At 54.7% G+C, this 27,538-nt stretch overlaps 1 protein-coding gene across 1 annotated transcript; it reads left to right on the top strand.

The window, feature by feature from the left end:
- The first annotated feature begins 225 nt into the window (after positions 1–225).
- Positions 226–25,857, top strand: LOC130837217 (3-galactosyl-N-acetylglucosaminide 4-alpha-L-fucosyltransferase FUT3-like). The gene is given in 7 exon segments (XM_057710035.1): positions 226–349; positions 1,400–1,462; positions 1,588–1,649; positions 2,753–2,896; positions 3,964–4,098; positions 24,827–25,448; positions 25,451–25,857. Coding segments are annotated over 7 exon segments (1,557 nt in total).
- Positions 25,858–27,538: the final 1,681 nt, after the last annotated feature.

Genomic DNA, 27,538 nt, shown 5'->3' with positions numbered 1-27,538 from the left:
GCAGGGGTTTCCGGGCCTCTGTCTGTCCCCTGGGCGGCCGGGAGCCCGCGCGTGGCCGGGGCAGCCCCTCTCTGGGGCCCACAGCCCTGCCTGCGGCCCCCCTGCAAGTCGTGGGCCAGCCCCTCTCTGGGCCTCCCCCCAAAGCCAACAGCATGTGGAAAACACGCCCAGGCCCCACGCACGGCCCGGTTCCAAATTCCTGAGCATTGGAGCAGAGAGCCCCGGATGGCCTGGCCCCAGAGCCTCGTCCCCATCCGACAGGTGGGTGACAGGCCACCGGGAGCCCGCAGAGCAGGGGCCCACGGCAGCAGCGGGAAGAGGGACTCGAGGTCCTCGCCCGCGGCCGCCTGTCAGACCCGGTGATTTAGGCAGCCCCGGAATGCTGGCGCGGCCTGGCCCCGGGCTCTCTGCACAGCTGTCTCAGTTCTTCCTGGCAGCCGGAAAGGAAGGCCCGGAGTGCCCCAGCAGGCCTCGGTGGGTCATAAATTAGGGCTCTGCAGGCTCCACCCTTGGGAGCGGGGTCGGGCGCAGGCGGGATCGGGTCCTGGCCGGGGTCTGGGTGCTACAGGTGGCCCGGGGCCGCCCTCACGCACCCCCTCCCTGGTGCCTGGCCCGTCCCTCCTTCCCCTTCCTCCTCTCCTGGGGCCTGGACACGGGCAAAAGCCAAGCCTGTGGCCTTGCTTTCCTGCTCTGTCCACCCCAGGTCATAACTCACCCGGGGGTTAAGCAGATCACAGAGCCGCAGCCCCGCCGCCATCGGCCAGGCTGCTCTCACTGCCTCTGTTCCCTTACACCCCCACCCCCACCCCCGTACAGCCATTCAGGTCCCTCCCGGCCCGGCCCCCTCGGCCTCCCCACCCGCCACGCCGAGCCTCCTGCATTGACACGGCCCCTTGCCCAGCACGTCCGCCCAGGAGAGGGCGCCGGTGTCCGCACGCGGCCTGGGACCGGGCGCCAGCTCGGGGTCACGTCCAGGCCTAGGTCCCCGAGCCTGGACTTGGGGGTCCTTGAGAGAGGATGGAGATGCCGCCCGTAGGCTGGGAGGGGAGGGCCCAGCAGGGCTCTGGGCTCCTATCCCTGTGTTCGAGACCCAGCGCTCAGTTCTTTGCTGGCTCTGTACTCAGTTTCCCCGCCTGTCTGGTGGGGATGACCGGGTCCCTTCCTCAGAGGTGCTCCCTGAAGAGGGAGAACGACTCCACTCCACGGAAGTGCCCCTCCCACGCCCTCAGGCGGTGGGGGCGGGGTCCCCAGCTCCTGCTCCAGGCTGGTCTGTCCCTGCGGCAGCCGGCAGGGGGCAGAGCCCGCTGCTCAGTGCCCCCCAGGTCCGCGGAGGGGGGCCCGTTTCCATCTCTGCCTCCCTGTCCCTCCTCCCACGCCTTCCCACCTGTCCCACCTGCAGCAGACGGGCCGCAGAGGCGACAGGTTCTCCAAGTGGGCAGCGAGGCAGTAACGCGGTCCGTAGGTAAGTAGGGTCTGTGATCGTCGTGGGGCCCGCTGAGGGCTGGAGCTGGGAGGACCTGTTCAAGGTCCCACGGCTGGCTACTTCCCAGCCCTCGCACCGCCCCCGGGCCTCGGTTTCCCCTCTAGCTCAGGCCAGGGCCGTGCTGCCACCCAGCCCGTCCTCTGTCCTCTGCGGGCTGGTGGCCGGGGTAGAGACAGTGCCCCCAGCAGCAGCCCAGATCCCCTCAGAATGGGGCAGGAGGGACCAGCTGCCCACCGGGCTCCAGGGAGCCCGGGACCCAGGCCCCCTCAGCCGTTAACGTTTACTCGGCGGTGAGGGGCCCCATCATCCCACACACGGGCCCTGGGGGGGTGGCCCCGGGGGACCCAGTGCCCCCACTCCTTAGCCTGGAGGAGGTCTTTCCAGACGTTCACGGAGGGGAAGGGCCTCCCAGGCAGAGGACGAAGCACGTCGGGGAGAGGGCGCGGCAGGGGAGAAATAATGGCCTGGGGGCAGTGCGGTGCGCCCTCCCCAAGGACCCCAGGCCCTGGGGACCCTGGCCAGTGGGGACGAGGCTGCAAGGACGGACCCAGCCCTCCAGGCCGGGCCTCTCTAAGCTCTTTGCAAGCCGAGAAATTATGAGCCATCCAAGTAGGACAAAAGGAGAAACCCCTTTGAGCCCTTCGCACCTGCCAGCAGGGCCCAGTTGTCCATGGCAAGGTTGCTGTCGTTTTGTCGTCTAATCCCCGCAGCAGCCCCGAGAGTGAGCTCTTCACATTAGTCCTGTTTTACAGGTGAGGAAGCTGAGGCCCCTAGAGGTGACGTCACAGGGCCCTGTTCACAGCAGGCACTCAGGGCTCGTTCTTTATTTTATTTCTTTACTCTTTTGGCCGCACCACGCGGCATGTGGGATCTTAGTTCCCTGACCAGGGATCGAACCTGCACCCCCTGCATTGGAAGCGAGGAGTCTTAATCCCTGGACCACCAGGGAAGTCCCCAGTGTTAGTTCTTTTATTATTCTTAGCTATTGTTGCCAAAGAGCATTATAGACTGTCTCTGAAAGACTTCCCACGTGGTTGCCGTGGCAGGAACAAAAGCAACCCAGCGGGACAAGGTAGGTGTCCTCACAGCCAAGTGATCTTAAAAGCAAAATTATACCCCCACAAATCCCTGTGAACAGTTACATTGCACATGGGCTGGGGAGACACAGGAGGCTCTTGAGGAGGCCCCCCCAGCCTGCCATTTGCCCCTGCCGGACCCGCAGGCTGGTCTGCTGTCCTCTCACCCCTTTTCACACCCTCCTGCCTTCAGAATCCATGCCGGGTCTGCCCGCGTCTCTCCCTCCACGGCTCCAACCTGGTTCCGGCCCCTATCAGCACCTGGATCCGGGTACGCGCCCCCATCCTGGTCCCCAACTCCACCTTGGCCCCCAGTCTGTCCCCCCAGCAGCAGCCGGTCAGGTCACCTCCCCACTCTGCCCACAGCCCTGCAGGGCTCCCACCTTCCCGGGGGTACAAGCCCACGCCCTCCCTGAGGCCCACAGGCCCTCCCTCCCCTCCCCTCCTCCCTCTCTCCCCCGGGCCTCCTCGCTGTCGCTCCACCAGGCCAGGCACGGTTGTACCCCAGGGCCTTTGCACGGGCTGTGCCCTCTGCCTTGCCCTCTCTTCCCCAAGATGTCCCCTGTAGCTTGCCACTCACCTCCAGTTCTCAGTTCAAATGTTCTCTCACCTTATTGAAGCCTCCCTGACACGTCACTGAAACAGCGCCCCGCACGCCCTTTACTCTCCTCAGTGATTGTCCATTGCACTTACGAGCTTCTAAATCCCCTGTCACCCTCATGTGTACCATTTAGTGGAACAAGGGACATATCCTGGTTGTCATACCCTTGGGCACCCAGCCTAGGAACACAGCAGGGCTCTGTAAACATGTGGCCCAGTGCTGCTCTGGATGGGGTCCCACTCACTTCAGCCCCACAGATGGCTGCGGGGGTGGGGGGCGGGCTTGGACAGGTAGGAACCGTCCATCTCAAAGCCAAGACTTTCAAGTGTTTACCGAGCACCTACCTGTGTCAGGCAGACTCGGGCCTGGGTCCCATCAGCCAGCAAGACCGACGAGGCCCCCCACCTTCCTGGAACTCAGAGTCTGATCTGGAGGAAGACGTAGTAAAACAGTAAGAGAAAAAAAAAAACTAAAACGAGCAAACATAAATGAACGAGAGTGATTTACACAGAACTGTGCTCTAGAGAGAAAACCAAGGTGACGTGAAAGCCAGGGTGGTGGGGATGGGGTTGGGGGGTGGGCCGTCAGCCAGAGGGAACAGAGAGTGCGAAGGAGCCAGGTGCACCCCCCATCCCTGCTGTGGGGGGTGGTCAGTGAAGAGAGAGCAAGAGCCAAAGCCAGGCATGTTCCCAGGTGGACACAGCAAGTCGGGGCAGACGCCTTGGAATCCATCCTGCACCCACCATAGCAGGCGCTTTGGGTCCCAGCCCGTCTGAGCCCCCCAAAAAGGGCTGCTCCAGAAGGGAGCCCGGGCCCTGAGTGCCTCGGAGTACACCACCCCCGTGTCCCAGGGTCCCCACACCAAGGAGCGGGCGAGGAGGAGACTGGAGCGTGGGGGTCTCAGGAAAGGGGACCCGAGGATTCCTGGCCGGATTCTGGTGGGGGTGTGGGGCCCCGGCCCACCCTCACCACCCCACCCTCAAAGCCCGAAGCCGGGTTAGTCGTCACGTCAGGGCTCTGGGAGTGGGGGGCAGAGCTTTGCCCCCTCTCACCCTGTCTGGCTCGACATCCAGGGCTCAGAACCCAGGGGAGCTCCCAGTGCCCGGGATACGGGCCATCTCCAGCATCCCGGGCCAGAGAGGGACTGCCCTTGGGGAAACTGAGGCACGCAACACATCCCCCCACCCCGGGCTGCCCAGGGGCCTCCAGTAGCTCCCCGGCACCCACCCTCCTTCCCTCTGCGCTGGCCCTCCTTGGATTTGGCACCCAGCCCCCCATCAGAGCTCACGGGTCCCTCCTTGGAGCCAGCCATGCCTCCCAAGGCCTTCCCAGAATGCTGGGTGGTCGGCCCAGCCGCAAGGGGCTCAGTCAGGCCTGGCCCCAGGCCAGCCCACGTCTCACCTCCAGGGGGACCCCACTGGGCTCTGAACACTCCTGGACCCAGAGCAAGAAAGGTGTGAGCCAGGGCGGGTGCCAGGCCCTGGGGGCTGCAGGAGGCTTTCAGCCCAAATTGAACTGCTGCAGGCAAACCCATGGGCTCGCCTAAAATTCCCCTGCGTACCCACCTTCTTTTAAAGTCTGTCCAAGGCTTCCTAGGTGGCGCAGTGGTTAAGAATGCGCCTCCCAGGGCAGGGGACACAGGTTTGAGCCCTGCTCCAGGAAGATCCCACATGCCACAGAGCAACTAAGCCCGTGTGTCACAACTGTTGAGCCCATGTGCCGCAACTACTGAAGCCCACGCGCCTAGAGCCCGTGCTCTGCATCAAGAGAAGCCACCGCAATGAGAAGCCTGTGCACCACAATGAAGAGTAGCCCCCACTCACTGCAACTAGAGAAAGCCCGCGTGCAGTAACAAAGACCCAAAGCAGCCAATAAATAAATTTATTAAAAAAAAAAAAAGTCCATCCCAACACTTTTATTTTACCCATTTTTTTTTCCCACGGCAGTCTTTTTTTTTTTTTTTAATTTTTATTATTTTTCAGATTTTTTTAATTTTATTTTTTGGCTGCGTTGGGTCTTCGCTGCTGCACAGGAGTTTTCTCTAGTTGCAGTGAGCAGGGGCTACCCTTCATTGCAGTGCATGGGCTTCTCACTGCGGTGGCTTCTTGTGTTGAGGAGCATGGGCTCTAGGCACGTGGGCTTCAGTAGCTGTGGTGCACAGGCTTAGTTGCTTCGTGGCATGTGGGATCTTCCTAGGCCAGGGATCGAACCCGTGTGCCCTGCATTGGCAGGCAGATTCTTAACCACTGCACCACTAGGGAAGTACCTCACAGTAGTCTCTTTTCTTTTTTTTTTTTAATTTTTTGGCCATGCCTCTCAGCATGTGGGATCTTAGTTCCCCTACCAGGGATCGAACCCTCACCCCCTGCATTGGAAGCTTGGAGTGTTAACCACCAGACAACCAGGGAAGTCCCCACAGCCGTCTTTTTAAAATATATTTTACAAGTTTATTTTTTTTCCAGTAGGTAAAACAGACTCAGGCCACACAATGTAAAATATACCAAAGGGTGTTCAAGAAAGACACCAGCCACCCTCCCCAGAGGCCACCGGCTGGTTTCTTGTATTTCCTCCCTGCAGTGTTTCTCCCCCAAACAAGCACGTCTCTATATTTTTCCTTTCCCCTCATAGAAATGGCATCACACCGTCTGTCCCTGCTATTTCACAACCCATCCAATTTCCTCCCAACAATACATCCTGGATTTCTTCCCATAGAGAACCGCCTCTGGCCTTTTAACGGCTGCATAATATTCCCTCCTGTGGCTGAACTGTCATTCCCATTAAAGCACATTCCCTGGCTTAAACAGCAACTGGATGAAAAACCTGTGACAAAAGTCACTGTGCATGTGGGTCACTATACTCGCACCCCTCCTGAAATGTGTTTGTTTTTCTTTTTCTTTTTTCTTTTCTTTTTTTTTTTTTTTTGACTGTACCCTGCAGCATGCAGAACTTCCCCCACTAAGGATCAAACCTGCCCCGCCCCTGCAGTGGAAGCTCAGAGTCTTAACCACTGGACCACTACATAAGTCCCTGAAAATTTTTTTACTTAGTAAACTTGATATTTTTAGAGCAGTTTTAGGCTTATAGGAAAATTGAGCAGAAAGTGCAGAGTTCTCAGATAGCACCTTCTCCCCCAGTGTATATACAGTTTCCCCTATTATTTATGTATTTATTTATATAATTTATTTATTGGCTGCATGGGGTCTTCGTTGCTGCACGTGAGCTTTCTCTAGTTGCTGCGAGTGGGGGCTACTCTTCCTTGTGGTGTGCAGGCTCCTCATTGTAGTGGCTTCCCTTGTTGTGGAGCACGGGCTCTAGGCATGTGGGTTTCAGTAGTTGTGGCACTCGAGCTCGGTAGTTGTGGCTCACGGGCTCTAGAGTTGTGGCACATGGGCTTAGTTGCTCTGCAGCATGTGGCATCTTCCCAGACCAGGGATCGAACCTACCTCCCCTGCGTTGGCAGGGGGATTCTTAACCACTCCACCACCAGGTAAGTCCCAGTTTCCGCTATTATTAACGTCTTATATTAGTGTGCTCCATTTGTTACATTTGATGAACTAATACTGATACATTGTTATAAGCTGAAGTCCATAGTTGGCATTAGGGTTCACTTTTTTTTTTTTTTTGGTTATGTAAAGGTATGGTTTTTTTTCTTTTTTTCCATTGAAGTATAGTTGATTTATAATGTGTTAGTTTCAGGTGTACAGCAAAGTGATTCAGATGTATATATACATATTCTTTTTCATATTCTTTTCACTTACAGATTATTGCAAGATATTGAGTAGAGTTCCCTGTGCTATACAGTAGGACCTTGTTGTTTATCTATTTTACATATAGTAGTATGTATCTGTTAATCCCAAACTCCTAATTTATCCCTCTGCCCCTTTCCCCTTTGGTAACCATAAATTTGTTTTCTATGTGAACCCATTTCTCTTTTGTTAGTAAGTTCATTTGTATCATTTTTTTAGATTCCACATACAAATGCTATCATATGGTATCTGTCTTTCTTTGTCTGACTTACTTCACTTCGTATGATCATCTCTAGGTCCTTCCATGTTGCTGCAAATGGCATTATTTCATTCTTTTTTATCGCTGAGTAGTATTCCACTGTATCTGTGTATATACCATATCTTCTTTATCCATTTATCTGCCGATGGACATTAGGTTGCTCCCGTGTCTTGGCTATTGTAAATAGTGCTGCTCTGGACATGGGATGAGGGTTCACACTTGGTGTTGTACCTTCTGTGGTTTTGGACAGGTGTGTAAGGACAAGTATCCACCATTACAGCATCACACAGGGTAGTTTCACGGCCCTAAACATCCTCTGTGCTCCGGCTCTGCAGCCTTCCTTCAGCCACCCCTGTCCGCCACTGATCCTTTTACTGTCTGTGTAGTTTCACCTTTTCCAGAATGTCCTATAGTTGGAATCATACAGTCTGTAGCCTCATCAGATCGGCTGCTTCCACTTAGTAATGTGCATGTAAGTTTCCTCCACATCTTGTCATGGCCTGAGAGCTCATTTCTTGTTAGCATCAAATAACATCCCATTGTCTGGATATCCCACACTTTGTTTATCCATTTACCTGCTGAGGGACAGCTGAGCTGCTTCCAAGTTTTGGCAATTATGACTAAACCTGCCATAAATATTCACATGCAGGTTTCTGTGTGGACGTCAGTTTTCGACTCCTTTGGGTGAACTCTGAGGAGTGTGAGTGCTGGGTCCTACGGTCAGAGTACGTGTCATTTCTTTTTTTTAAAAAAGCTACTTTGTTTATTTACTTATTTATTTTGGGCTGCATTGGGTCTTCATTGCTACATGCAGGCTTTCTCTGGTTGCAGTGACCAGGGGCTGCTCTTCGTTGCAGTGCATGGGCTTCTGATTGTGGTGACTTCTCTTGTTGCGGAGCATGGGCTCTAGGCTTGCGGGCTTCAGTAGTTGTGGCACATGGGCTCAATAGTTGTGGCTCGCAGGCTCTAGAGCACAGGCTCAGTAGTTGTGGTGCACAGGCTTAGTGGCTCTGTGGGATCTTCCTGGACCAGGGATGGAACCCATGTCTCCTGCATTGGCAGGTGGATTCTTAACCACTGCGCCACCAGGGAAGTCACGTTTCGTTTTGCGAGAAACCGCGAAACTGCCTCCCAGAGTGGCTGGGCCATTTTCCATCCCCAGAAGCAATGAACCTGAGTTCCGTTGCTCCGCATCCTGGCCAGCATTTGATGTTGTCAGTGTTCCAGATTTGGGGCATTTCAGTGGGTGTGTAATTGTAGCTCATTGTGGTTTTAATTTGCCTAAATATTTAGATAAACCTTTGTTGAGCCTCCTGTTGGAAGCCAAGCATGGTTCCAACATCTCTTGTACGATTCAGGCTAGGAAGGAGGTGCTACTACCCCATTTTGCAGGTGGGGAAACCAAGGCTCAGAGAAGGATAGCTGTTTGCCCAGGGTCACACAGCAAGTGGGGGTAGAGCCAAGGCCCCGTGACTAACTCCAGAGCACTTCCACCTGCAGTGTCCCAGGCCCTGTGCTGACCAAGACGGACCCAGTCTACCTTCCCAAGGCTCACAGTCCAGTGGTGGAGACAGATATGTGAGCAGGCAGTTACAGCTTGTCCTGACAGACACGGGGCGGGGGGACCCAGAGGAGGCACCTGACCTGGCCTGGGAATCCAGGGAGAAAGGAGTGTGGAAGCATGTATAGGAGCTTTCCAGGAGAAAGGGAAAAGAGTGACCCAGGTCAGAGGAACAGCATGGAAGATGGCTCAGAGGTAAGAGAGAAAGGGGCGTGTCAGGTCCTGGGTTCCAGTCTCAGCCAGTCAGCCCCTTCTCCGGGCCTTCATTGCCACTCTAGCGTAGCTTGGCTGTGGGGATTCAGGAACCCCCATGGGTACCACACTGGGCCAGGCAGGCACATGGGGAACCAGAGGGTGGGAGGAAGCCAGGAGGGCCAGAACAGCACGCCCCCCACCCCCCGCCCCGCCCCTGAGCATCTGGGATTCGGGGGCCCAGGAGAACCTGGCCGGGGTGGTGGTGGCATCAGGAAAAAGCATCCAGAGATACAGTCCCTGGTCTCCCGTCTCAACGCAAAAGGAAATGGCAGAGTGCAGCGGGGGGTCTGCTTCCTGCCCCTGCCCCCAGTTGGACACTTCCTGCCCCAGGCCAGATCCCTGGTGGGCAGGGATCCCCCTCCCCCACCCCCTCTCCCCCTCTAGCCCCTATTAGTGAAACCACCCGCTGCGGAAGCCTCAGGCCCAGGTGTTCCCTGCCAGCACTCTGCCCCAGTGACCATCATTAAAAATGAATAATGGGCCGAGCAGGCAGGACCTGGAGGGGTGGGGGTGGGAAAGGGAGGCCCCGCAGCCCCTCCCCCTTCCTTCCCAATGAGTCCTCCCCCTACTCCAGGGCAGCCCCCCCCCCCCAAGCTAGGCAGGAATCACCTGCCATTCAGTGCTTCTTGTGGCTTAAGTAACACCCTCCTCACCCACCTGTGCTGGGGGGGAGGGGGAAGGAGGGGAAGGTAAAGTTGTCAGATTAAGCAAATAAAAGTAAAGGCGGCCAGTGAAGTCTGAACTTCCAGTAATCAGTGAACCACGCAATATGTAGAACATACACAAAACCGCGGTTCATTTTCTACCTGAAGTTCAGATTCAGCTGGACTCTCTCCCTGGGGGCCCTTTCCTGATCCCGCCTGGGTGGAAGAGCAGGCCTCGGTTGGCCTTCCTGCGTTATGGGCAAACACCCAGATTCTGACCCGCACCCACCGATCAGAGGGACCCCAGCCCCACGAGACCCTGGGGGCCTCCCTGTCAGGTGTGCCTCCCTCTTAGGTGCTGGACCTGGGGCTCCGGGGGGGCCTGGGATCCGGGCCCAGATGTGGAGGGGGAAAGTTAAGGCCATATCCAGCTGCCAATCGCAGTGGACATATTTGAATTTGGATCCTGAAATTCTGACTCTGGAGAGGTCCCTGGGGCAGAGGAAAGGGGGCGCCGTGTGCCCACTGCCTCCAAGTACCCACTGCATGGAGGTCTCTGTTGTCTCCCCCAGCCTTCAGCACCCGATGGTGAGAGCACTATCCCCAAAGCCCAGATTCAAATCCCAGCCCTGCCCCTTGCGAGTTGTGAGAACACCAAGTGTTCTCTCGATGCCTCAGTTTGCTCACCTGTAAAATGGGGATTCATAATAACACTGGGATAATACTACCGACTGTCAGGGTCACTGAGAGGATTCAGCGTGTTCACGTATCGGAGGAGCTTGGCCGGGCACAAAGTTAGCGCTCACTAAAGTGATGGCCTGTCCTGGCCTCCCGGCCCTGGGGGGGGGAGACTGAGCGGGAACCGGAGGCTAATTTTAGCCCCTGATGACACCACCTGGCCGCCTGCCTTGTCCAGACATCCTCAGCCAAGCATGAGGTTCAAGGCGTCCCCCAGCCCCCAAACCCTGACATCCAAGGAGCCTGTTTATTCATTCCCGTCGGCCAGAGCATTCCTCGCCCGCCTGCCGGCCTGCCCGTGCCTGCCATACGGCTCCCTCCGAGCCCCGTGTCACCCACCCCGTGTCGCCCAGGGTCAGGACCACCTCACCTGTGGGCCCCTTGGAGGCACCCCGTGGCCGGGGGCAGTCGGGGGTGGGGGCAGGGAAAAGGGTGGCCCCAAAGTCCGGCGTCCCCGGGAGCCTTCGTTTACAATCTTCCGAGTAAGAGTCCAAGCTTCTGTCTGTGTGGACTGCCAGATGCCGTAATTTATTCAGTACCTGTTTACCGAGTGCCAAGTCCTGCTGGAGACCCAGGCCCTGCCCCCACAGGGCTCCCTGTCTTGGGGAAAATCAATGACAAGCCAGGAAGCAGGAGAATTTTTCCACCGCGCTTAATACCATTCATTCATTTGTTCTTTCATTCATTCGTTCATCCAAAGCGTCTTTATTAAGGCCATCCTGAGTGTCAGGCCCTGTTCAGGGTGCTCGGGGCTCAGCAGGGCACAAAACAGACCAAGATCCCTCATGGAGCTGACATTCCGGTCGGGGAGAGAGAGGCAAGAGACAGTAAATCACACAAATAAGTCAAATACGTAGTCCAGTTAAATGGTAGTCATTGCTGTGGAGAAAAAAAGAAAGCAGGAAGGGGGATGGGGAGTGCTGGCAGGGGGCAGTTAGAAATAAAGTGATTGGAGAGGGAGTTATTTGAGGGAAACAGGTGGCTGTCAGGGTGGAGGGAGTTCCAGGCAGCAGAAACGGCACGTGCAAAGGTCCTGGGGCACGAGCAGTGAGGCTGCATTGGGGAGATGCTGCAGAACCTGTGGGCTCTGCCTCAGGAATCGGTGGGGGCCACGGGAGGGTCTTGAGCAGAGGATGAGTCCGGTGTGGCCTGAAATCCTCCTGCCTGGCATTCCCCCGTCCTTCTGAGGTCCATTCCCGGAACTGTCACCCTTCAGGCTGAGGGGCTGGGCCAGGGGCTGCAGCTGGGCTTTTGGGACCCAAGTGGCTGCAGGTGGATTCCAACTGTAAATGAGGACTTCCGGGACATTTGGAGAGCTTGCATGGGGGGAAATTGCTGCTCTCTGGAGCCCCGCCAATGGCGATGGGGGCGGAGTGGGGGAGAGATTCTGGCACATCTTCCCCATGTGGCATCTCCATAAACTCCCTGCAGGGCTGGGCCTGGTGCCCAGGTCGCCGACATTCCTGGCTCTGTGTTTTGCCAGTGGAGGGACAGGTGTCTTAGAAAATTGGAAAACATCCTCCGAAAACAAACTAACAAAATCTGTGCTCTCCTGTCTCCTTGTCTCGACAGATCTTCTCCGAACCGTTTTCTTTCTTGCAAAATACCTTCACTGGCTTTTCTGACTCCGAAACCACCACACACACTCCACCAAACCTTTGCATGGAGAGAGAAAGGGCCCTTTGTTCCCGGTGGGCCGGCTAGGTGCTATTGTTCTCTTCTCAGCCGGTTTTGCAACAGGCTTTTTTCCACTCAACAATAGGTAGCCCCACCACGGGTAGCCCCAGAAACTGGAAAATGAAGCGTGTTGGGCCCCCGCCTCCTCACCCACCACGGGATGAAATTTAAGCCCCATGAACCCGGCTGGGCTGGGGTGCCAGGGCCGGGCAGACCCCAACGTGCCAGGGGGCCCGGGTGAAGAGAGGCCGGGGGCGGGCAACACAGCGATGCCAGGTTTCTGTCACCTTGAGTTCCCCCACTCCCTCTGCACACAGCAGCCCCTAGCACCGTGACGCCGGGCAGGGAGAAGCTATATTCTTTAAAATGCCGTTGGAGGGGAAACTGAGGTCCAGGCCTGTGGGTTTCCAGCCCCTGGGCACAATCCTGCCCTGCGGAGGAGGTGTGCGAGGTTAATCACCTGGAGAGGGTACCGGCATGGGCTCGGTTTGGCAGATGACATGACTGAGGCCCAGAGAGGCTACACCACTGACCCGAGGTCACACAGCTGCCGGCCAGAGAAGCTTCGAAGTTCTTGAGGTCAAGCACTCTGAGGTCAGAGAGACAGGGCCAGATGCCAGCCCACTTAGGTGCTGCAGGTGGTTTCTGATGTTAAATGAGGACTTCTTGAACATTCCAGAAGCTTCTGGAGCCAGGGGAAATTTCTTCTCTCTGGAGAGTGCCGAGGGAGACTGAGTTTGGGGTGAGGGTGGATTCCAGGCACTCTCTGAGCCTCAGCGGACAGCTGTGATGCCTTTGACCAGGGCCAGGCCCAAGGGGGGAGGGGGGACTGGTGGATGAAGGTGGGGTCTGAGGAGGGGTGCTTCTGCCAAGCCCGCCAGTGACCCCGGGCCTGAGCCAGCCTCGCTGGGGCCGTCGCTCACCTGCCACCCACACCACACACCTGGGGCCCTCCCCATGGGCTGGCTACAAGCCAGGGTCTTGGGAGGCAGACGGGGCCCTCGGGAGGCCAAGCCAGGGTTTCCTTGCAGGCTGGGGCAGGGCTGGCCCCCCGGGGCTGGTGGGTACAGGGGAGTCGCTGCCTCCAGCTGAGCTGATACCTGGCAGCTGAAGACCTCGCTTTTTCTCGCTCCGTCTCCCTCTTTCTGGAAGTTTCTATGAGGCTCAGAGGGGAATGGGAACCCTCCTTTGGTCCGGACCACCAGGGCCAGCATCAGGAGATGTCAGGGCACGTCTGCTAGTACTCGAGCACCATCCCCATCCCACATCGCACGTGTGGTTCATTCCCCACCCATCCCAGACTGAGGGGGGCAGTGCCCTCCTCCAGAGCCACCAGCCGCCCCTCGGCTCACAGCCTGAGACCAAGGAGTGCCGTTTCCAGTGGGCTGGTGGCTCCATCACCCACCAGCCCAGGCTGAGCAAGGCCCTGGGGGTCCAGAACAGGCAGAGACCAGAGCTGGGGCACAGATGGCCCCCCTCACCCCACGCACTAGCCCCAGCCCATCCCAAGCCTGAGGTGGGTGGGTGGGTGCGGTCCCTGGGGTCCCCCACTCTTGGGCCTGGGATCAGCCTCGTTCCAGGGAGGCCCCACCTAACATCGGCCAGGCGAGCTTCCCCGAGAGAGAGTCAGGAAATCTCTCAGCTCTCTCTGGCTTTGGGCAGGGGGTTCCCCCAACGTGTGAACCCCAGGGGCCCGGTGGTCGGTCCCACTACACATCCTGAGGCCGGGAGGCCTCGGTTCAAATCCCAAACCCCTCCACCCCGCATCCCACGCTCCACTTCCCAGCTGTGTGAAGCAGGCAGATATGTCAATAAAATCTGGAATTAACTTGTAGGCAGAACAGGTGGACTTGAGACCATAAACTTCACTGATGGGAGGGACCGTGGCAGGAGGCCTCTGAGAAGGAGGGTGTCAGGGACGGTGGAGGGAACCGCTGGGTGAGGACAGGGCCAGGTGTGCCCCTCGGCCGCCAGGGGTGTTATCGGGCAAGCCCAGAACGCGCTGGGCTGGCCCCATGGGGCATTTGGATGGGCAGCAGGTAACCTGTGTCCCAGTCACACACATGGGTTCCATCACCAGTCCCGGTGAAGTGCCGGGACTTGCAGGAGGGGTGTGGGTGGGCGGAGTGTCGGTGATCAGGACCCCAAATGCCCCCCACGAACTCCCATCACCAACTTCCCCTTCTCTGCAGTCAGGGGGGCCGTGGCTCGGGACAGGGCCCCGCTGGGACTGGGGCTCGGCCGGGGTCGGGGCTCCGCCTGGCTACCGTTACTGACCCCAGAAGCACCATCCCCGAGGCCAGCCCGGTCACCCAGCCCCCTGTTGCCCCGTGAGACCCTGAGTTCAGGCTGCGGCAGGCCTGTGGGAGGCTCAGGCAGGCCGGGTGCGGAAAGACCCCTCTCTGTGCCTCCCCCCACCACCTCGTCCCCCCCACTACCCAGCTGCCACACAGTGACAGGTGGGTCTGGAGCACAGGGCCTGGAAGTAGGTGGGAGAGGCAGCACCAGGGCTTCCCTCTGCAGGCCTGCAGGCCCGGCCCATCAGAAGGGCTCCTGGAAGCTTCCTGGCCCGTCCCCAGGGCCGATAAAGGCCCTCCGTGGCTCCTCTGGGGCATCTCAAAGTGGTGTTGAACAGTGACCCCTTCCACGGCAGAACCTTCCTGCTTGGGTCCTCCCCTCGATGGGGAGCTCATTCCCTCTAGAGCCAGTAAGGGAGCGTTGGCGGTGCTAGCACAGGTCCTGTGTTACAGAGGGGGAAATGGAGGCTCCATGAGGGGCAGTCCCTCTCAGGTCCCTCAGTGAGTGAAAGGCAGGACCAGCGTCCCACCCAACACACTTGCAGACAGAGCCAGCCAAACTCTGATCCCAAATATGGGATAATAGGCAGTGCCCCCACTTTGGTTTTTTTTTTAATATTTATTTTATTTATTTTTATTTTCTGGGTCTTAGTTGCCGTGTGTGGGCTTCTCTCCAGTTGTAGTACATGGGCTTAGTTGCCCCGTGGCATGTGGGATCTTAGTTCCCCGACCAGGGATCGAACCCACGTCCCCTGTGTTGCAGGACAGATTCGCTACCACTGGACCACCAGAGAAGTTCCCACTTTGGGGTTTTAAATCCTTGAGATACAGCCCAGTTTCTTACTAAGTCTTCCCTACTCTTGTGCTCTCCCGGCTTTTCTGTCCTCACGGGGCTGTCAGCCCAGTAGAGGAAACGACACAGGGTGGCCAAAGCTATGATGGGGGACACCAGGCAGCTGTGGGCGGTGGGGGGTGGGGGGCAGAGAGACCTGATCCAGCACAGGGGACCAGGGAGGAATCTGGGGAGGCTCCCTGGAGGAGGTGTCTGCACTGAGCCCTGCGGGATGACTAGGGATTAACAAGGCCGCGGCGGGGCAGAGTGTCCCTGGCAGAGCAGCGTGTGTAGCTGGAGACTTTGAGATTCTGCGCCCTTGAGATTCTGAGTGACCGTCTCTGGACCTCAGTGTCCATATCGGCGGGGTGGCTGAGGGAAGACTGAAGGCTTGCCCATCAAGGTTTGGCCCTGGGCCGAGGACACAGTGACCTCCATGAGTTATATTTTAATAAGTCACCAGATAATTCTGCCTGTCAGGAGCGAGCCATGAGCAGCTTTGGTAAGGCTCCTCTGTGCACGTGTATGCAATCCGTGCGCCCGACAGACGCACCGTGAGACCAAGCAGGAACGAAACGTCGGAGTTTGGAGCAGAGAGAAGTGTATTGCAGGGTGTTGACCTGAAAAAAAAATGCACAACATGAGAGTTGCGAGTTAAGTTTTATTGGGGGCAAAATGAGGACTGCAGCCCGGGAGACCGCATTTCAGAGAGCTCTGAGAGACGGCTCCCAAGAGGTAGGGAAGAAGATCAATACATATGTGATCTTGGTGAAGGCGTTGATACAGTCAAGCACATAGTTTTGTAGAAAGTGTCTGCTAGTCAGGAGGCGCAGACATCACCATGAAAGGGTTTAGTGCGAAAAGCACTAGATACGAGGAGATGCAAGGACTGGCTCACAAAATCAGCTCCTGAAAACGTCTATCTGAAGACCTGTCCCGCCCAAAGCACAGAGTGCCTCATTCCTGATCTCCACCCTGAATTCCCTTCACGGGATGTGGAACGTCAGCAGCTGCAGCAGCAGGTGTGATTTCATCCTTGTAGGGGTAGATGGCAAGTGCCCATGGCAAGTACCAATTTGTAGTTGACAAGGAGACCGGTGACTCGTGCCTTTAAAAGCCCTAACTCCTGGAAAGGTTACAGCAAGGCCCTCCTAAAGGCCAGGTGAGGGAGGGACGTGGCGAGGGACGCGGTTAGTTGTTGCAAACTTTTTGGTGTCAGATCTTTTGTTCTTGTGTCTGTCCATGGAGAGCAGGTCAAGGTCAGGTCATGATGTTCCTGTAAACCTCCAAGGAAACAAATGTTATTCTCTGTTCAGCTCAGGTCATGGGCAGGCTATTCTGTATATTTCAAGCTATAGGCAACATCCTTTTACAAAAGGTGCAGTCATCATGTCTAAGCACAGGCAACAGAGCACAAAGGTTAAAGTACAAGGTCAGAATTAAAATGGAGTCAGGTTTTTTTTTATGCTTTATTGCTGTAACTTAGGTATTATAAAGGCCACATATCTTTTTTTTCTTTTTTTTTTTTTTCTTTTTGGCACACGGGCTTAGTTGCTCCGCGGCACGTGGGATCTTCCTGGAGCTGGAATCGAACCCGTGACCTCTGCATTGGCAGGCGGATTCTTAAGCACTGCGCCACCTAGGAAGCCCAAGGCCACATATCTTAATTGTACAGATCAAAGTTTGTTGTGCTTTTCCCCGCTTTGGCTGCGCCCCGTGACATGTGGGATCTTAGTTCCGAGACCAGGGATAGAACCCACACCCCCTGTGTTGGAAGCACGGAGTTTTAACCACTGGACCACCAGGGAAGTCCCAAGTCTGATTTTTTTTTAATCAATATTTTTTAAGTTGAAGTACAGTTGATTTATGATGTTGTGTTAATTTCTGCTGCAGAGCAAAGTGATTCAATTATACATACATATATATACATTTTTAATATTCTCTTCCATTATGACTTATCATAGAATATTGAATGTAGTTCCCTGTTAGGCAGTAAGGCCTTGTTGTTTATCCAGTCTCTATATAAAAGCTTACATCTGCTAACCCCAACCTCCCACTCCATCCCTCCCCCAACCCCCTCCCCTTGGCAACCACCAGTCTCTTCTCTATGTCCGTGATTCTGTATCTGTTTCACAGATAGGTTCGTGTCATATTTTAGATTCCACATATAAGTGATATCATACAGTATTTGTCTTTCTCTTTCTGACTTACTTCACTTAAATATGATAATCTCTAGTTGCATCCATGTTGGTGCAAATGGCATTATTTCATTCTTTTTTTTTTTTTGCATGGCTGAGTAGTATCCCGTATATAGGTACCACTTGTTTATCCATTCATCTGTTGATGGACATTCAGGTGGTTTCCACATCTTGGCTAATAGTGCTGCTATGAATATAGGGGTGCATGTATCTTTTCTAATTGGAGTTTTGTCTGGATATATGCCCAGAAGTGGATTGCTGGGTCATATGGTAGCTCTGTTTTTTTTCTGAGGAACCTCCATATTGCTTTCCACAGTGACTGTACCAACTTACATTCCCACCAACAGTGTAGAAGGGTTTGCTTTTCTCCACACCCTCTCCAGGATTTGTTATTTGTAGACTTTTTAATGATGGCCGTTCTGATCAGTGTGAAGTGGTACCCCATTGTGGTTTTGAGTTGCATTTCTCTAATGATTAGCAGTGCTGAGCATCTTTTCATGTGCCTATTGGCCATCTGTATGTCTTCTTTGGAGCAATGTTTATTTAGGTCTTCTGCCCATTTTTTGGTTAGGTTATTTTGTTGTTGTTGTTGAGTTGTATGATCCATTTGTATATTTTGGAGATTAAGCCCTTGTTGGTCGCATCATTTGCAAATATTTTCTCCCTAGTTGTGGGTTGTCTTTTTGTCTTGTTTATGGTTTCCTTTGCCATGCAAGAGCTTGTAAGTTTGATTAGGTCCTATTTGTTTATTTTTGTTTTTATTCCTTTTGCCTTGGTAGACTGACCTAAGAAAACATTGGTACGACTTATACCGGAAAATGTTTTCCTATGTTCTCTTCTAGGAATTTTATGGTGTCATGTCTTATATTTAAGTCTTTAAGCCATTTTGAGTTTATTTTTGCATAGGGTGTGAGAGAATGTTCTAACTTTGTTGATTTACATGCGGCTGTCCAGCTTTCCCAACACCACTTTCTCAAGAGACTCTTTTCTCCATTGTATATTCTTGCCTCCTTTGTTATAGATTAATTGACCGTAGGTGTGTGGGTTTATTTTTGGGATCTCTCTTCTTTTTTTTTTTTTTTTGGCACACGGGCTTAGTTGCTCCGCGGCATGTGGGATCTTCCTGGAGCTGGGATCGAACCCGTGACCTCTGCATTGGCAGGCGGATTCTTAACCACTGCGCCACCTAGGAAGCCCGGGATCTCTCTTCTGTACCATTGATCCTATGTCTGTTTCTGTGCCAATACCGTGCTATTTTGATTACTGTAGCTTTGTAGTATTGTCTGAAGTCTGGGAGGTTATGGCTTAATGTAGAAGCAGATTTGTTCTTCCCTGGACTTCCCTGGTGGTCCAGTGGTTAGGACTTGGCACTTCCACTGCAGGGGGCATGGGTTTGATCCCTGGTCAGGGAACCAAAATCCCACATGCAGTGTGGTGAGGCAAAAAAAAAAAAAAAAGACTTGTTCTTCCCTATTACAAATGCCCAGCCCTGGGGTACCCCCAGCCTCCTGGAACCTCTGTTAGTGTCCTCTAACTGGACACTCAGATGGTGGGTGTCCAGGCAGCGTGAAGCAGCCTCACAGAAGTGATTTCTTATCTGGGAACAGGGCAGTCATGGTACCTGGGAGCTCAGGCTTTGGCCGGCCCACAGCAGCCTCCTTCTACCCAGCCTCCCTGCCTCTGCCCTGCTATCCTCCCTGTCCCCCTATCCTCCCTGTCCCCCATGTGGTGGCCTGAAAGAGCATCTCAAAACGGGGGTCTATGTGGTGGTGACTGCTCCGCTGGAAGTTTCCCATGACTCCCTGTCACCCTTGTGTTAAATATTCGTCACTGACCAGAGCCGGAAGCACCTCAACCTGGCGACCTCATCTCCTTCCTGGGTTTCCTCCAATACCGCCGTTCCTTGCTGCCTCAGGGCCTTTGCACAGGCTGTCCCTTCTTCCCAAAAAGCTCTTGAATCCTTTTATTTACTTAGAGACTTCTAATGGGGCTTTAGCTCCCAGCACACCCATCCACAAGGTCCAGCCCAGCCCACAGCCTCTTTTTTGCAATTTATAATCGATGTTTGTTTACAAGTTTCTTTCTGAGTTACTTGTCTCACCCACTTGCTTCGTGCAATATCCCTGGGGCCCGACACATAGCAGGTACTCAAGAAACATTTGTTGAGACACAACAAGGGGGTGGGATCTGCTGGAAGGGAAGGTGAGAAGCTTGAAATTCTGCTCACCTGCCCCTCCCCACCCTCCAAGGAACCCCTGGTGCCCCCACGGAAACCACTTTGAGAACCAGTGGTTTGGGTCAGCCCTTCCCCTTTATGGATAGGTAAACTTTATTCCCAAAGCCCTAAAAGCCTCAAGGCCACAGGGGAGGCCAGGGCAGTGACTCTAGTCCCCAACTTCCTCCACCACCTCCCTCGTTAGGTCATATGGTGGAGATTAGTGGAGTCCCACCTTTGCTTTTAGATAACGGCCTGGCTCATGGCACAGGACACCCTGTTTGTTTATCTGATGACAGGTGTGGTGGGTGGGGTTGGGCTGAGCTGTGCTGTACCTGTAGGTCCACTTCCTTCTCCTCCTGGTTCCACCTCATGGGCCCTCTGGGTGACCAGCTGTGCCTTGGCCCTAAACCTGCTGGTCAGCTTTTCACCGCCCCACAGGCTGCCCCCTGCAGGTAAGACCTCCTGGGGAAAGTGTCCTCTCTCCCAAGAGGCATCGTGGCCCCCTGGGAAGGGCCCGCAGGCAGGACTTTCAGGGGTCTTTCCGGGTACGGAGTGCACCAGAGGTGGAGCGGGTGTGGGAAGTTCCAATTGACTTACCGAACCAGGAAGAGCAATGTTTCTCTCCCTCCCTCCCTGTCTCCCTGTCTCTCTGGCAAAGCTCTGGATTAGAACCCCCACTGCTTCCTGGCCCCCATCAGCAGCCCAGGGCCCTTCCTTCTTCCCACCCCATCCCGTGGGATGAGGACCTGAGATGCAGGGGGGCGGGGGGGATTTTGTTTTTTTCTGACCCTTGTGGGGTCCCGGCATCATGGCATTTTTCAACTCCTTTCTAGGAAAACAATGTCTCGGGTTCCACTTGGGTGGGATCTCAGCCCTGGCCTCGCACACCCCTGGCCCCCAGTCCACGCTCCTCAGAGTTGTTCCCAGGGCCTCTGTGCCTCCCAGGAGCAGCCTCTATAAACACAGGACAAACAAATGATATTAATTTTAAGTACATTTCCATGTATTAACCTTCTGTGCGTGGCCAAAACCCCTGACAGCACAAAGTAGCTTGTGGTCAGAGTTCAGCCTCCTTCCCGCTCCTGCTTGGGGCTGTCTCCCCGAGGGCTTGTCTTTTGTGTCTCTTTCCAGAAACTTTGGCGGGAACATTCAATTCCAAATCGCGCTCCCTTTTCATCACACAAGGCCACCTGCCAGCTTCTCCCTTCCCCACTCTCCACTCTCGGTGGGTTACACGAGGTCTGCCCAATAGAAGGAGCCCACCAGCCATCAGGGTCTTTTTTTGTTTATTTATTTATTTGTTTATTTATTTATATTTTTGGCTATGTTGGGTCTTCGTTGCTGCGCACGGGCTTCCTCTAGTTGTGGCGAGCGCGGGCTCCTCTTCATTACGATGCGCGGGCTTCTCATTGCAGTGGCTTCTCTTGTTGTGGAGCATGGGCTCTAGGTGCGTGGGCTTCAGTAGTTGCAGTACGTGGGCTCAGTAGTTGTGGCGCACAGGCTTAGTGACTCCGAGGCATGTGGGATCTTCCCAGACCAGGGCTCTAACTCGTGTCCCCTGCACGGGCAGACAGATTCTCAACCAGTGCACCACCAGGAAAGTCTCAGGGTCATTTTTTTATTTATTTTTTAATTTTATTTTTTGGACACACCACGCAGAAGGCGGGATCTTAGTTCCCCGACCAGGGATCAAACTTGTACCCTCTGCATTGGGAGTGGGGAGTCAACCACTGGACCACAAAGGAAGTCCCACATTATTTTTTAAACTGGGGTAGAATATATACGACAAAATTTGACTTAAAAAATTTATTTATGTATTTATTTATTGGCTGTGTTAGGTCTTCATTGCTGCACGCGGGCTTCTCTAGTTGTGCAGAACGGGGGGCTCCTCTTCATTGTAGTGCGTGGGCTTTTCATTGCAGTGGCTTCCCTTGTTGCAGAGCACGGGCTGTAAGCATGAGGGCTTCAGTAGTTGTGGCATGCGGGCTCCAGAGCATAGGCTCAGTAGTTGTGGCGCACTGGCTTAGTTGCTCCGCGGCATGTGGGATCTTCCCAGACCAGGGATCAAACCTGTGTCCCCTGCATCGGCAGGTGGATTCTCAACCACTGCGCCACGAGGGAAGTCCCAAATTTGATGTTTTAAGCATTTTTAAGGGTGCCATTCAGTGGCATTAAGTACATTCCCAATGGTGTGCAACCATCACCAATATTTCCAACAATTTTTCATCACCCCAAATAGAAATTCTATATCCAGTAAGCGAAAACTCATCATTCTCCTTCCAACCCTCCCACCCCTGGTAACCACGAATCTGCTGTCTGTCTCTATGAATTTACCTATTCTAGATATTTCATACTAGCGGGATCATATAATATGTGTCCTTCTGTGTCTGGCTTATTTCACTGAGCATCACGTCCTCAAGTTTCATCCATGGTGTAGCAGGTGTCAGAATCTCTTTCCTTTTTTTTTTTTTATATAAATTTATTTATTTATTTTATTGGCTGTGTTGGATCTTCATTGCTGCACACGGGCTTTCTCTAGTTGCGGCAAGTGGGGGCTACTCTTCCTTGTGGTGCACGGGCTTCTCATTGTGGCGGCCTCTCTTGTTGCAGAGCACGGGCTCTAGGCGCATGGGCTTCAGTAGCTGCAGCACATGGGCTCAATAGTTGTGGATCACGGGCTCTAGAGCGCAGGCTCAATTGTTGTGGTACACAGGATTAGTTGCTCCGAAGCATGTGGTATCTTCCTGGGGCAGGGATCGAACCCATGTCCCCTGCATTGGCAGGCAGATTCTTTTTTTTATTTTTTATTTTATTTATTTTATTTTTTAAATTATTTTTTGGGGGTACACCAAGTTCAATCATCTGTTTTTATACACATATCCCCATATTCCCTCCCTCCCTCAACTCCCCCCCCACCCTCCCTCGAGTCCCCCCCACCCTCCCCGTCCCAGTCCTCTAAGGCAACTTCCATCCTCGAGTTGGACTCCCTTTGTTATACAACAACTTCCCACTGGCTATCTATTTAACAGTTGGTACTATATATATGTCTGTGCTACTCTCTCGCTTCATCTCAGCTTCCACTTCACCCCCCGCCCCCCCAAACCTCGAGTTCTCCAGTCCATTCTCTGCATCTGCGTCCTTGTTCTTGTCACTGAGTTTATCAGTACCATTTTTAGATTCCGTATATGTGAGTTAGCATACAATATTTGTCTTTCTCTTTCTGACTTACTTCACTCTGTATGACAGACTCTAGGTCTATTCACCTCATTACATATAGCTCCATCTCATCCCTTTTTATAGCTGAGTGATATTCCATTGTATATATGTATGACACATCTTCTTTATCCATTCATTTGTTGATGGGCATTTCGGTTGCTTCCATGTCCTGGCTATTGTAAATAGTGCTGGCAGGCAGATTCTTACCCACTGTGCCAGCTAGGAAGTCCCTCTTTCCTTTTTAAGGCTGAATAATGTTCCATTGTATGGATGGACCACATTTGTTTATCTGTTCTTCCTTTTTTTTTTTTTTAAGAATTTTTTTCCTTTAACCTACTGTTTGTTTGTTTTTATAAATTTATTTATTTATTGGCTTTGTTGGGTCTTTGCTGTTGCACACAGGCTTTCTCTAGTTGCGACGAGCAGGGGCTACTCTTCGTTGTGGTGCATGGGCTCCTCATTGCCGTGGCTTCTCTTGTTGCAGAGCATGGGCTCTAGGCGCTTGGGCTTCAGTAGTTGCGGCACATGGGCTCAATAGTTGTGGCTCACAGGCTCTAGAGCGCAGGCTCAATAGTTGTGGCGCACAGGCTTAGTTGCTCTGCGGCATGTGGGATCTTCCCAGACCAGGGATCAAACCCACGTCCCTGCACTGGCAGGTGGATTCTTAACCATTGCACCACCAGGGGGGTCCTCATCCTGAGTTTTAGAAGCCGGGGTGTATTTTGCACCCGCAGCACACCTCATTCAGACACGCAGTTTTCGTCATACATCCTTGATCTGTAATTAGACTCCATAAAAATGTCCCGTTGGGGCAGATTTGCTCTTCCATGAGGTCCCAACTGTACTGTCAAGTTTTCCAATCATTGAATTGGCTCTCAGAGGCTGGTTTTGGTTTTGTTTTTATTTTTTATCTTGAAGTTGTCTTCGATTTACAGAAGAGAGAATTTTTTAAAATTTAATTTAGCATTAAAAAGTCTTTTCTTCCAACAGCTGCATTTCAAGGGCTCAAGAATCATAGGGGAGCACCCTATGGTGCAGATATAGAACATTTCCACAATAGCAGAACATTCTAGTGGACAGGGCCAGGCTGTAGATCAGAGCTCCACCAGCAAAGTGGAAGAGGAGCCTGGAATTACATCAAGGGGGAGAGTTTGGATTCTGGATCATGAGGGCCCTAGATGTGTGTATTTGGGCAAGAGACATACCTATTGCTAAGAACCTCCATTTTCTCATCTGTAAAATGGGCAGCCCCAGGGTCACAGGAAGTGGAGAGGGGCAGGGCCAAGGTCCTAGATTTCCCTTCCAGTGGTTGGGATCTGGAGTGTGGGAGAACTTTGTGACCACTTGCAGGGACAGAAAGGACCAGGGAGTGGAGAGACATCGGCTAGGCCAAGAGGCCGCCCAGGACTGCCTGGTGTGGGACCGGGGGGCCATCTTTGAACGCTGATTCCCTGAGCACTTCCTGTGCTCTCCCCAGAAACTGGTCAGGCTCACTGTCACCCACCTCCGGGCCTTTGCATTGGCTGTTTCATCCACCAGGAATGCCCTTTCCCCCAACTCCTATGCTACCCGGTGAGCCTCAGATAACCTTCGAACATAATCCCATTGTACCCCTCGTGGACGGAGCCCTGGCTCCAAGCCTCAACTCCAGGACACTGGGAAAGCTGGGAAAGGGCAGGGTCAAGGTCAAGGTGGGACCTGAGAGCCATTGGAACTCATCCCAGGTCCAGAGGTCATGTGGCCTAGTGGGTAGAAGAAAGTGGACTCTGGGGCTAGATGCTTTTCTTCGGAATTCCAGCTCTGCCGTTTTCTAGCATTGAGTCCTTGGCCTCAGTTTTCTCATCTGTAAAATAGGAATAAGAACAGTGCCTCCTATCTCAGGACTCATGAAGATGAACTTGGGTAACCGCCCGCTAGGTATGTGTTATAACTTTTCTTATCCATGATACTGTGTGCACTGTGCCCTCCTCCCAGCTCCTCTGACCCATGGATCCTGCTGGCTGGGCCAAGATAAAATGTTCCTAGCACCACTGTCTCCCTGGGCTGTTGCTGCAGCTGTTTTTGGCTCTGTGCTTCTTTTCCTACCTGCGTGTGTCCCAAGACAAGTCCACATGGCTACCTGAATTGGAGGGCCCCTCCCAGGCCACTGCGGGGCCCTCCACCCGCTGGCCCCTGCATCTCCTGCTGTGGACCTGGCCATTCAACAGCCCAGTGGCTCTGTCCTGCTGCTCGGAGATATGGCCAAGCACAGCCGACTGCCACCTGACCGTCAACTGCAAGGAGTACCATTGGGCAGATGCAGTCCTTGTGCATCACCGAGAGGTCAGCTCCAGGCCAAATGCGCAGCTCCCGCCCTCCCCACGGCCCACCAGCCAGCACTGGGTCTGGCACAGCATGGAATCACCCAGCCACTGCCCCAGACTGAAGGCGCTGGACGGATACTTCACCCTCATCATGTCCTACCGCCGGGACTCAGATATCGTCACGCCATACGGCTGGCTCGAGCCACGGCTCAACCCTGTTGAAACGCTGGTCAACGTCTCGGCCAAGAGCAGGCTGGTGGCCTGGGCGGTGTCCAACTGGAGGGCGGGCTCTGCCAGGGCGCAGGACTATCAGCAGCTGCAGCCTCCCCTCCAAGTGGACGTGTACGGACACCCCACATGCCCCGGCCCCGGGAGGTTGTGATCAAGGAACTGCCCCAGTACAAGTTTTACCTGGCTTTCGAGAACTCCTTGCACCCCGACTACATCATGGAGAAGCTGCGGTATAGCGCCCTGCAGGCCTGGGCTGTGCCAGTGGTGCTGGGCCCCAGCAGGAAGAACTACGAACGGTTCCTGCCACCCGAAGCCTTTATCCACATCGAAGACTTCCAGAGCCCCAAGGACCTGACCCAGTATTTGCTGGTGCTGGACAAGGACGATGCCCACTACCTGAACTACTTCCGCTGGCGGGAGAGGCTGCGGCCCCCGTCCTTCAGCTGGGCCTTGATGTACTGTAAGGCCTGCTGGCGGCTGCAGCAGGATCCCGCCTATCAGACGGTGCCCAGGTTCACGTGAGCTGGCCAGCCTGGGGCCTGGGCTGCTGGGCATCTGGGGACCGTGGTGGCTGGAGCTTTCCCTTACCTGGGGCTTCACCCACCGGGCACCTCTGCTGCCAGGAATCTTGTTTCCCTGGGACCTCGCTTGCTCGGAGCTTCACCTGCTTGGGGCAGGGTGCGGGTGACCTATCAGGAGCTGTGGCTGCTGGGGACCCCCCCCCCCCCCCCGCAATGAGGCACGCACTCCCTGGGGAACTGGCCTTGGTGTCCCGCCCCCTGGTGATGGTTCTGGTGTACTGGCTTGTGGCTCCTGCTGCTGTTCTCAATGGCCCGCCTCTGGGGTATGCAGGTTGGCAATACTGACACCATTTTCCAGATTGGAATGTCTCTCCTTACTCCAGATCAGCGGTTCTCACCCCAGGACAACTCTGCTCCCAGGGGACGCTCCGAGTGTCTGGGGACATCTGGGGTTGTCACAGATGGGAGTGGGCTTGATAGCATTGAGTGGGCGGGGAGCTAGAAATGCTGTTTAACAGCCTACAGTGCCCAGGAGGGACCCCCACACGCGAGAACGGCCCAGTCCCAAGAATCGAGAGGTAGAAAACCCCTCAGGCAGGGTAAGGAGACCCGGGCCCAGAGGGGGTAGGATTGTGGGCTGGGCTGTCTTGGGATCCACGGGGGTCAGGGCTGGCACGAGGGGACCTTCTACACCCAGCGCAGAGGGAGGAGGGGCAGGGACCACCCCGGAAGGAGGGCAGCGAGGGGAGAGGGTGTGATGCTGTGCACGTGACTGTGAGAGCGGGTGTGATGCGGGGCTTGGAGCACGGGCGTGCGTGGCCGTGTGTGACTGAACGTGTGGCCCCGTGTGTTCTTGCAGGTGAGGTGACCTTGAGGGTGCCCATCTCTGAGCGTGCATGACCACTGAGCACTTTAGCATGTGGTCCGTGGCTCTGCGTGTGACCCTAGCAGTCTCTGTGCCCTGTGAGTGTGAGTGTGAGTGAGTGTGAGTGTGTGTGTGTGGGGGGGTGCACTGCTGAGAACCCCAGCCCTGGGGTCTGTGGGGGCAGCTCTGTTTACGTTCCGATTCTCTGGTGGGCTGGGCCAGTGCCCTGTGGTTGGATCCGGATGGGAGACAGGGAGACTGAGGCCCCAGGAGGGTACACATACACACACACGCTGATATGCACAGCAAGGCAGCCAAGCCTCAGGGACCACAGACCCGGCTCCAATTTTCCACTGTGTGTCCTATGCTGAACAGCTTCCCTCTCTGAGGCTCAGGGCTTTCTAGGATGGGGAAACTGAGGCTCCGCTTCTGCAGCATCTGGGAACTCTGGCCTCTCTGCCACGGCCGGGCTGAGTCAGCCCAAACAGTGTAGGAAGCCACCACCCTAAACCTCAGAGTCAGAAGATTGCAGGGGTGGACAGGGACCCCAGCCAGCCAGCCTGCTCTGAAACTGCCTTCCAAGCAGACCACCCACGGTCTGGCCTGGCCTCCAAGCCCTGCTCTCGGGGCTCCCTGGAAGTCCTGCCTGTTAGCTGACTCCAATGTCTCCAGCTGCAGCCGGGGCTGGTGGCGGGGTGGGGGTGGCTGCCGGGGAGTAGGGAGCTGGGGATGTTCCTGCTTGGCTGGGTGAACCTCCCCGGGGGCAGCTTCAGATTCGAGGCCTCCAGCTTTGGGATAATTGGGTCTGGGAAGGACG

The sequence above is a fragment of the Hippopotamus amphibius genome, chromosome 15 (genome assembly GCF_030028045.1).
Source record: "Hippopotamus amphibius kiboko isolate mHipAmp2 chromosome 15, mHipAmp2.hap2, whole genome shotgun sequence".
Lineage (NCBI taxonomy): Eukaryota > Metazoa > Chordata > Mammalia > Artiodactyla > Hippopotamidae > Hippopotamus > Hippopotamus amphibius.
Note: the sequence above shows the minus strand (reverse complement) of the source record. Positions and strands in the feature narration are given on the sequence as shown.